At 38.1% G+C, this 12,016-nt stretch overlaps 1 protein-coding gene across 1 annotated transcript in view; it reads right to left on the bottom strand.

The window, feature by feature from the left end:
* Hmcn1 (hemicentin 1) overlaps positions 1 to 12,016 on the bottom strand; it is a 418,463-nt gene that overhangs the window by 240,029 nt on the left and 166,418 nt on the right. Inside the window, exons 5-7 of the mRNA XM_021197369.1 lie at positions 9,342 to 9,513; positions 7,024 to 7,130; positions 164 to 284 (exon numbers count right to left, since the gene is read on the bottom strand). Coding sequence (XP_021053028.1) covers positions 164 to 284; positions 7,024 to 7,130; positions 9,342 to 9,513 — 400 coding nt within the window. The remainder of the gene's footprint in view (positions 1 to 163; positions 285 to 7,023; positions 7,131 to 9,341; positions 9,514 to 12,016) is intronic.

Consider the following 12,016-nt stretch of genomic DNA (forward strand, 5'->3'; position numbering starts at 1 on the left):
ATCTTTGCAAAACACAAAGTGGCCCAAAGATCCAATCACAATCAAGTTAAGGAAAGATAGGTGCTGTGCTTCTCAATGATTGGATGCCACAGACCTACACACAGTCACATCAGATGGGCACAGCTTTCCCTGATGCCAGTTGAAGAGCCATGTGAATACTAACCTTGCACGGGTCTGCTCATTGTTTTTTTGAAGTCCAGTGTGGGCTTTCGAGAAAAGCCAGCTCGGAAATCAATAGTGCTGAGACCGGTGATACGAACAGAATGCCTTCCACTACTGGAGGTCTAAAACGAATAACAACAACCCTAGTCAGTGGCTGGTTGCAGCAATCACTACTGGTGTGGCAAACCACAGTGTGTTGACAGTTGATGTGCCAGAGTCGCAGGCCTGACCGAGGTATTGCATCTGAATTTAGTTGTGATTCTCCATTCTGTTATGCCAGTTTTGCAATGCATGTCTCATGTAGACAGCCCTAAAGTATAGTTCAGTAAATATCAGATACCTGGTGGTCAGTGGTAAATATTCAGTCACTAATGAGTAGAGATAAAAGTAAATCTAAAATCTCCACATATTTCTGTACTTCTCCTTTGTTCCCTCTTGTCAAATGAGAGATGTTCAACAGACATGGATGAAATACAAAACTAAATTTTCCCTCACAAAGTCCACTCAAGAGAAATTTCAAAAATGTTTCCTAATTCTTTTCTTTCTTTCTTTTTTTTAAATCTAAATGCATAAGGCTTGCTAACTGCAGCCATGACAGTGATTCAGTGGCTAACTCTAGGCTCCACATCTCAGCATGACATCACCTACTAAGAATTAGCATTTGCTTACTGCACAGTTTCTCTCAAAAGAGACTCTGAAGATCTGTTATACCAACGCCTACACCCATACCAGAATATCTGACTGGAGCCCAGGACAGATAAGGCAAGGTCAGTGTTTTGATGCAGATGACTTGATGCTAAAAACACACCATATATATATATAATGGCAGAACTAAGGAGCAGGGTGGACCACAGTCTTGATTTCCGGTAACTTCAAGAGAGATTGCAGGAGTAAAGGGAGAGCCTGCAGGTGCTACCACAAGCACCATGGAGAGCCCCAGGAGTGGTAGGGAGCTCCTCCTAGGGCTTATTTTAGCTCAGTATTTCCTAGCCACCTAGGGGGAATGCATATGGATCTGTCTAATCTAAGGGTGCTGGTTTGCTAAACGCCTGCCTACATTTAAAGTCCATTCAGGTTACTAACATGGAACACCCATTACACACAAAGATGTCACTCAATAGACAATGCTCTTTTTCAACTCCACAGATAGGAGCTTAGGATAACAATTTCTAGGTAGCCTTGAACTCTAAGGCATAGAAGCTATTATTCTCCAAATTCGTGGTAGCTATAGTAGATTTTTAATGATCCTTTTTGTTAGGAGAGTCAGAGGTATTGATAAACCTTGCTCTGGAAGAAGGAAGCTCTGTATTTTTGGATTTTTCAAATATGTAGATTAATACACACAACACGCTAATTTCTAGATGCCAACTTGATGGCATTCAATATAATCAGCAAGGTATATATATATATATATATATATATATATATATATATATATATTTAAATATTTGCTCTTAAATGAGACATTCCTTCCAAATTAAAAGAATATGATTATTTTTATTGGTTCCTTGAGAATTTCTGAGATACAGGCATTGTGACAGCCATAAACATATAATAATGCAAGCTCACTTTATGTCTTATTCTATTGGTCATGCCTCTTTGGATGAAGCAAGGAAAGAAATGTTCTTTAAACATAGGATAAACTCGATTTAAACACACACGTGCGCATGCACACACACACACACATGCACTATATATTTATATCCACTCAAATTTATCTCTGCTAAAGTGAATAAATTTCTTTTTAAATAAGAACATTCCATGTAGTTAACACTTTGATATTAAAAGACCAAAATAACTGGAATGTTTTCTAGGAAAAGTCTGTGATAAAATGTTCCATCGCCCTAAACACTAAATTAATGCTATAAGTAGAGTTGTCTACAGACATTCATAGGTCACAATTGAGGATGCCTGGAGAACTCTCTTGTGTGGTCCTTTGTAGATTTGAGAGTGATTTACTAATGACTCTTAAGCATGCTTTATGACAGGAGACTATACTGTGGTTTACAAAATGTACTCTTTTCATAAAACCTTTCAAAACTTAATACATATACTCTTGTAATCACAATACATTTAATTTTGATACAGTAATATTTCCTTCTTTGTAAATTTTATGTAAATATACAGATAAACACATAGAAAGCATTAACAAAGTTTGTTTGCATAGTGGCTTCTTTGATGTTAGCAAAATTTAAAAAAGATTATTTGACTGATAATGAAATCATGAATAGTTAAGGCACACAGACACTGAACTTCAATAAAATTTCCAAATATTACAATGCTAGGCAGTAAAGTACCTTGCCATTTAAAACACTGTTTTAGATAATTTCATGAGCAAGTATCTTTTCAATTCCCCCCTCTCCTCCTCCAACTCTCCAATGTCCCCTTACACCTCAAATTCATCAGCTCTTTAATTATTGTCATTATATATGTGTGCATATGTACATATAGGAGTATGAGTATGTGTGTGTGTATTTGTGTGTATGTGTGTGTGTGTGTGTATATAGATACACCTCTATCCTGTTGAGTCCATTTGTATATGTGTTTACAATTCACCTCCCTATTGGGGAGCTTGTCCCTGGACAAGACAGAGTTCCCCTTTCTCATCAACCATTAATCACCTATCATTCTTCATCTAGGTGCAGGGATTTCTGAACTGGTATTGTCATTATGCATATCTTTTTTAGGCAACCATATTAACCTCTAGAACATGTATTAGTATGCACTGAAAATTAATATAACCATCTAAACCAAAATTTTTCTTCCAGTCTTAGAATCTCAATATAGTCATGTGATACGGAATAGTCTCTTCTGTTCTTAGGGGATTATCTAGGGGTAGTTTACATAAATTTACTTAATGGAAATGTATCCCAGGGGATGTGTTAAATTACAAAGGATTACACTGATAATCCTAGGCTAATAGAAACATTTTCTATTACCGAAATCTATTATTTAATATCATCACAGGGAGTTTCCCTTAAGTAGAAGGAGACAAAACTTGGCCCGGGGAGTTTCAGTGGTAATAGACTTATATTCTATGTAGCTATATATTAGCTACAGCTGTGTGAATGGAAAATTCATATTGCTTCTCAGAAATGAGATCCAGAATTTGTAGTTTCCATATAAATGGAAACTTGGGGGCATAAAACAGCATTCTCTCCTGTTTTTAATAAAAATTTTGTGTTATTTTCAGTTACTTCTGTTCTGTATGTTTTACCTACATCAGAGGCAAGTTAAAACATTTGTATCATTTATATGATTAAAGAAATAAGTTGACTCGTTGTTTGTGTGACAAAGTGCCCCAAAATATCACAGTAAAGTGTTGGCAAGATAAAGCCCAAGAGAAAAGAGCAAGCCACTCCAGGAGGATTTAAGTCATGGACACATTAAAGTCTCCCATCCCAATTCACAAGCTTGTAGGCTAAAGAAATCTGCTACCTTCTTAGACACCATCAGAGGAAACATTAATTTTTACTCATAAATATTTACACAGTTCTTGTTTGTGCACTTTGGCCTCTCTGGTGATAAAACTCTAGCAACAATAACAAGAGAGAAAATAATCTCTACAAAAATATATGATAAAAGAGAAAAATGAATCTAAGAGAGGCATAGTCAACCAGAGGAAAAGGTGATATTTTAGGCTATCTTTGACAAGACTTGATCAAAGTGTTGCCATTTGAGTTGAATTATGAGAGACATTCAGGAAGTAGGAAGATCTCTGTGAGTTCAAGGTCAGCCTAGTCTACATAGTGAGTTCCAGGATAGCCAGAGCTATACAGTGAGACCCTATCTTCAACACAAAACAAAAGCTTGGGCCAAAGGAGAGGATAATGGGACCAGCTTAAACTTAAATAATTAAATTTGTCTAGAGTGTAAATGTAAGTGATACAAGATAATCAGAAGAGTGGGTGAAGCCAAATCACATGATCTTTAAATATCTTATGGTCATAAAAAAAGACTGTTTTTCATACTTGCACTGAAGTGTTACTGGAAACATTTAAAAAGTCATTATTAATTCATCTGATATGGTAGACATTTTTTTCAGATAGCCCAGAGCAAAGGAGATAGCATGCAGGGTGCTCTATCTCATTCTTAGCTATCTTGTTGAGAAAGCACACATGGAGAACATTTGTCATTCACCAGCTGGCTAAAAGGGAGACCCAATGTCAGTAGCATTATTTATGTCAGTAGACATAACTCCATTTATTTTGTATCATGCTGATGGATTCTTTTCATACTTCATATAGAACAAAATAAGTTTATTCTCTGTAAATTGCACTTTGATGCTTATATCATGTTTAATTATCGTTACCATTAACTGCAAACTAAGAATTGTGTTGGTCAGAAGCAGAGGTTCTTTGGTGAGAAATACAGTGAATTTTGTGCAATGTAAAAATGGATACTGTTCTTTCTTTAGCTCTCTTAATTACAGGACACTGCGCTTAGACACTTGTCCAAACAGGGATTCTATTGCCTCGCCATCTTCTTCTCACTCTCCTTGCTCACAGACTAACCTTTGGAACTCTTCTCTTCCAATTAAATACACTTAGAGCACACTAAGCAGATAGTGTGAAACATGGCCGAAAGTAAACATTGGGAACTGATGACTGTCTAAGTAGACATGTCAAGCACAAGATAAACTGCCGCTGCGACCTACCACTCCTCCAGGCAAGAGGTTTGCTAGAGGAAAAGTCGCTGGTAGCAATCCAAGTCACCTGGAAGAAAGTTCAAATGCCCCATAGACTACTAATAAAGGGGCATCGCTTGCATAGTTCTTATGGCCAACAATCCATTGTTGGATATTCTATTGTTAGGATCCAGAAAGGAACAACAGGATACCTGACTGACGACTTAGGGAGCTGATGGCTTAGTCACGCTTAAATCATTTGAGGGATTAAGAGCCTTGACTTTCATAGCCCTTCCTACTGTGGTTCAAAAACAAAACAAACAAAACAAAACAAAACAGACTCAGCACATATCACATCGATTTTAGTCATGCTAAGTCAAAATGCCAGAGTAGAAAAATACTTCATTTTTCCCATCAAAGTATCCAGTATATACTGCACACCTACTGTGTGCATGGAACATAGTTAATAAAAGAGTTGTGACCATTTATGATCCATTCATTAAGAAACTGCCAGGTTGCATTTATATTCTTTTTTTGTCCCTACACCCTCAAGATCGTCTGCACCCCAAATCTATTCTACCCTCTGTAGTATCCCTGCAGGGCTTAGAACTCTGATAATAAAGATAGATAGATAGATAGATAGATAGACAGACAGACAGACAGACAGACAGACAGACAGACAGACAGATAGATAGATAGATAGATAGATAGATAGATAGATAGATAGATAGATGGATGGATAGGTAGATAGATAGGTAGATAGATAGATAGATAGATGATAGATAGATAGATAGATAGATAGATAGATAGATAGATAGACAGATAGATGATAGATAGATAGATAGATAGACAGATAGATAGACAGACAGATAGATAGATAGATAGAGATAGATAGATAGATAGATAGATAGACAGACAGATAGATAGATAGACAGACAGAGATTCTGGCACTTGAGGGGAATCATAGTGCAAACTCTAGTTCCTTAAAGTGAGAAGATCAATATACATATCCTTTGAAAATTCAAGTCTGCCTGGCATGGAAAATCCAGAGAACGTCTGTGGTGGACCATCCCACATGCATGTGGAGTCACAAGAGTCCTGTAATTTGAATGCTGGACCCACGAAGTCGATTTATTTTGTTGGGAACCTGAGGTAATGAAAGAGAAAAGCCCTGTTGCAGGTGGCATCACAGGGATTCTGGAGCAAAAGGTTTCTTGGGATCCTCTAAGGGCACTGCTGGGTAGTGGGGAAACAATGCAGGGTAGCACCGGAATGAAGCACACTTTGTTAAGCCCGCTCCTGGGGTGAGCATTTAGAGTTTATGCCTTAATGGTCTGAAAGCTGCTCCCAAGTGGTGTTAAAATCTTCAGCAGAACAATCTTTTCCTGTTCTCAGGGAAAACCCTCTCACACATAAAAACACAGACGCTTGAGCTGGAAGAAGGCCAGAGCAAAATGAAAAGTCTGTGAAACACTGGCAATCTCTCCAACTGCCCACCGCAGCCAGTTACACACATAATCAACAACAATGTCATACCTATGATTTATGGTATTCTGAATTTTGATTGTATGTTACATTCTTTATTCCATATATATATATACACACACATATATATACATATATATTACATGTGTGTGTATATATATATTAAGATAATTCAAGAAAACAAGTGCTATTTTTATTAAAGAAAATGATGATTGTTCCTCTAACAAATAACAGAAGCCAACAGCACTTGACACCTTGCCTTGCGCTATTTCATATATATACGTGCTTACTTCTCAGCCCCGCTCTACAGTGTAAAGAGCTTCCACAGTCACATGAGAAGGTATGAGAGCAAGAAATAGAGAAGTTCAGCCCCCAAGCAGTCCAGCCTGTAGGTGCTGCTCGGCCCCACGCTGTTCCACCCAGAGCCCACAGCCCTAGCTATTGTTCTCCACTGGCACTACATCTGCTGATTTTGAAAGTAAGAAATGGATGGTGCCATCAGTCTACAGCTTTGACGATAGGAAAACTGCCCAAGAATTTACACCCCTTGTTCCAGAACATCACTGATGTCCATGATCATCACGGCAACACTACGCACAGCTTAAGTGTTCAAGACCTCCCATGCATGTGCTTTCATTAAAGGTCTTCTCCGTGATGGCAAGAATATATAAATAGGCTATTTTATATGCTTTCTAAAGCATGCCAACTTAAAAATGAAATAACAAACAGACTGTGAAATCACACAGTACCTTCACTGTCCACATGCCAGCTTCGGGCTCTTTGACATTCACCACTTTGGCAGAGTTATGGATATTTAACAGCTCATTCAGGCCAAATCCCTTTTTTATCAGCTTCCCTGAAAGACAAAACAGAGGTAGAAATCATAATTTCTCTCCCAGTTAAAGTGATCAGCTATTTTAACATGCAAAAGCCTCAGAATATGATTGGATTTTCAATAACAGAAATTAAAAGTATATGTGTATATTATTTAACAGATATTTGTTATTCACAAATATTGTTATTCACATCTAAAATATAGTTAATTGTGGGCTTCTAGGCACTACTAATGAAGTAACAGGACCCCTTTCTTATGTGTTTGACAGTAACATGAGAATAGCAATCAATCAGCTGTCACTTCACCTCTAAAACCAGCCTAAAAAACAGTTGTCATGTTACTAAGATGTTACATGCAGTCATTAGAGGCAGTTTGTCTGCGTAGAGGCAAATCCAGAACACAGATCTCTCTGGAGGTCAGTGTAGATGCTTCTAAGGTGAGTATCCTGAGCTAACCTCTGCACAAAGTGCAAGGCCTCATAACCAGTTTTCTACTGGGTGCAGAAGAAGGCTCGTGATCAAAGGATAAGTACAGTATGGTGCTGTAACAAAATGAAAGGTACCAGATCCTATCTGCTGGATAGTTAACTACTAGCTCTAATCTAAGGAGAAAAACAAACAAGATGGAACTGAGCCCCAGGTTATCAGCTCTGGCCTCTCTGTGGCCTCTCTGCTCAGGTACACATTTTAAATAATCAAAAGATTGAGCACCACCGTGTGCCCAGAGGGTCTTTAGGCAGTAGAAACATGATTCAATGAGTCCAGCTTTTTGGAGTAGCATTGGCGTTCCTCCAGTGAGAGGAATGTGGCTGCAGCAGACAAATGCACAGAGTCCAATGCTCCGCAAGTCTTGGAAAGGAGGTTTCTCTTCCTTTGTAAATGTCAGTGTTTGGCCAGTGTGGATGCTGGCTCTGAGCAACATCTCATATGCTTGCAGGAGTTAGTTCACACACTTACAGGAATTGTCTGCATCTAATGGTGCAAATAAAGAATATAGCGACCCCTTTCCCTTTATAAATAACAAAGTACAGCAGACACCAAAACCATAGTATATATGAAACTACTTCATCAGAACCAGCAGGTGCGCTTAATTCAAATATGAGGAAAGATAAGGAAAGATGAGATTCCTTTATTCTCAGATTTGCCTTGCAGTGTGAGTTTCATCATTTTCCAGAATCTTGGACATCTTGTAATAAAATGCAAGTGAGGAAAAAGGAAGTTAAAACATTCATTCACCTACTGAGAATGTAGCAACCTGAAATTTAGTGCCAGTCTAAATCTGATTTGTCTGTCTGTCTGTCTGTCTGTCTACCTATTTGCGTGTGCATGTGTATGTGTGGGTAACATCTGTGCCTGTGTCTGCATATGAACACAAGCACAGGAGTGGAGTTCAAAGGCCACTTCAGGTGTCAGCTCTGGCCTTTTACCTTGATGTTTTGATGTAGGGTCTCTCATAGTATTCGCCACAGCTGCTTATGCCAACAACCTGGCTTCCAGGTGCTCTCCTGTCTGCCTCCCATCTTGCCGTGAGAGTACTGTGTTTGCAGACGTGTGTTACCATCTTATTATGTGTACTTGCTTATTATGAAAGTCCTAAGTATTTAGACTCAAGCCCCTGTGCTTTTATGGCATGCACATTACTCACCAAGCCATCTCCCTTGCCCATTAAATTCGACTTTATGAAACTTTTACTTTTTTTTAAAATTAAACCTCTCTAGAAAATGACAGTGAAAATTAAGAAAGTTATTTTATTTTAGAAAGTTAATTTAGAAATAGTCGTTTTAGTGATTCATTCAAAAAATTAACAGATGGCAAATTTTACAGAATAAATTACTATAAAACATATACAAATTAAAGTATTGACCAAAAGGCATCGCTCAGGGGTAAGGCACTAGATAAGCATGTATCAGAAACTGAGTTCAATCTCCAATACTGAAATAATGATATTTAGGACATTATTATATAATGTGTTATATAATAACGTGTGTTATGTTAGATATTTTTCCGTGTAAATACAATACATTTCATTAATATAATTTGTTTAAATATGAGAAAATTTAACGTGTTCATTCTCGTGTTAATTCAAAAACACTCACGACTAATAACATTCTTGTTCCAAACATCTAGAGTCACATATGAATGCTTTGAACTTATTCATAAAGCTGAATTAAGTGTGCAAAAAGTGCCCTTCCCTGTTCTTCATATTTAATAATCAGTATTTGATTCATCTCACCGAAAGGATTGCGAATTTCAATCACGGGAGACGGGCCACTCAGGGACACAGTAACTTCTTTGAGGCTGGGATCAAAAGGAATTTTCCAAGTATTTACAGCATGCTCCAAATGATCGGTGGATAAGAGGTGAACCTTGGAGGCCTGCACGGCTTCTTCCACCCACTTCAACACCTAAGGAAGGAAAAGAAAGGTGTGAATGGCCCCTGAGACCTTCGGAGGTTCCCTCACTTCCAGTTCAGGGCTTGGCTGGGTAAAGTCCTGACTCTGAGGCTCTTCCTGTGCCGAGGAGAGGCTTAGCTGACCCTCATCCTACCTCTGTGTGCTGTAGGCTCGCAGTAAAATGTTAAGTTTAACCTGTGCTCCAATTCCAAGTTTTCTGGCATGGACTAGGATTAACAATTAAAACTTCAGGGTTAAACACCATGAGATGAAACCCAAAGGGGCCTTAAAATAATCTTCTACATGTGAAGAAAAATAGAGAGAATCTGTCTTTTAAAAACATTTGTTCTAGATTTTATTCATTCTAGGCACATTAAAAAAAAAAACAAAACTAATGGGTTGTCACGTGGAATTTGGACAGACTTACTATTTTAACTGGTATTAAAGTAGTCTTGGTAGGCTGTATTATTCTACTTTTGGAAAAATAGTTTCAGTCTCAACAAAATAGCCTTTTTGTGATAAAATGAATAAATACTCCCAAATAATGGGAAAGGCAACAACAACAACAAAAAAAAAGTAAAAGCAAACAGACAAAGAAATAAAAATTAGCAAGGTATTTCAGTGTCAGATCAACTGAAGGAACACATAAACAATAGACCTTAGGGATATACTACAAAATGAAATTCTGAAAAGTTGTAAACACGGCAAACAGCCACTTCATATAATTTTACAACAAACATAATTTCCTCACTAGACAACTGGTGCATGCTTAGCAAAGTAGAGACTAACTGATCGTAAGTCAGCTCTCAGTCTTGGTCACATTTATGCTACATTTGCTATATTTGATATGCCCCTTTACTTCTTGGCCTTGCCTTGCAATGAGGCACACAATCCTAAACAGCACAGATCCTAAGCAAATATTAAATTTCAAAATATTTAAAATGTTCGATTAAAACATTAAAAATTCACAGAAATACTGCATTTCAGTGCAAACAGGCACGAGCTAAGGAACCAAGCAACAAATACTGAGCACTGCTCGAACTTCCTCTTAAAACATCCTTTTCATTTTCCTGTTTCTCTCCTAAAGACTGTGGGAAGATAGAAGGCAATTAGTATAGTTAGCAGTGTGACACAGTTATGCTAACTCTGAGAATAAATGTGCGTTGTTTAAAGTTCTCTCCCAGGTACTTCGTATTGATGGACATATGCTTGTTTATTTAGCAACAGCTTTTCTTTTCCATACTGGTATCGACTGAATTTTTTTTTCTTTTATCTTATAGCATTTATTTTTCAAACATACTCTTGACATTGATTCAGGGCTAAAGATCCCATGTGTCTTTCTGTGTATCTAAAACCAGGTGGCATGGGATATAAATACTAAAGGTGGCCTGTGTATTAATGGTAAGAGACTGGTTGTAATAACGGCAAAATCATGTCTTCTGTTTGTTTGCATGCTGATATAATGTCTCAGGTATCACCGCTGGCATTGAACTCACTTTAAAATTAAGGCTTACCGTACCTCTGATCAAGCTTCCACTTGCAAAATGATCGGATTATAGACATAGTGCCACTACTGATACTAATGGCTTCTTAAGTAAGAGAATGCAGGAGGGAACAAGGAAAGCTTATTGAACTATGGAAGCACCATCACACCACTCCCACAGAACTGACACGAAAACAATATTAGTTTGCTCCTCCCTGTGGTGGGCCCCTATAGACTTATGTGTCTGAATGCTTGGCCATAGGGAGTGAGTGGCACAATTAAGGGAGGCCTTTGAAGTCTCATAGACATTCAGGCCATGCCCAGTAACATCATCCTGTTCTGCTGCCTGCAGATCAACTCTCACCTCCTCTAGCACCATGTCTGCCTGCATACTGCCATGCTTCCCGCTGTGCTGATAATGGACTGGACCTCTGAAACTGTAAGCCAGCCTCCAATTAGATGTTTTCTTTTATAAGATTTACCTGGCCATGGTGCCTCATCACAGTAATAGAAACCCTAACAAAGAGAGTTCCCCAAATATGTGTTTCAATAAAAATGTCATAGACAGATAAAACCATCTATAAAAGAAAAGTGTTTTATGTAAATAAAGGAAAGGGCAAATTCATAGTAGGTGGCATGGAGGTTGTGAACAAATGCACCAGATAGGGAGCAAATAGGAGTGACTCACTCCATCTCGGGAAGTGTTCAGATAAATGGCAAGCCAAAGCATCCGAAGCAGCGCACAGCAGAGATGCTGCACAGCAGAGGTGCTGCACAGCAGAGATGCTGCGTATGCAGGCTTATTGCAGCACTGTTCACTCTAACCAAGATGAACTGAGAAAGAAAGTGTAGTATGTATACCTAGTGAAGCTTTATTCCAGAGTAAGAACAAATACAATTGTGCCATGTGCAGAAAAATGGATGGTGGAAGTGGAAGATTATTGTGTAAAGAAAACTCAGTCTAACTCAAGGAGAAATATCACCTGCTTCCATATTTGCTAGCTAGTTTTATGTATGTTCATGGAACACACA

Source organism: Mus pahari, chromosome 5, assembly GCF_900095145.1.
Source record: "Mus pahari chromosome 5, PAHARI_EIJ_v1.1, whole genome shotgun sequence".
In the NCBI taxonomy this organism is placed as follows: domain Eukaryota; kingdom Metazoa; phylum Chordata; class Mammalia; order Rodentia; family Muridae; genus Mus; species Mus pahari.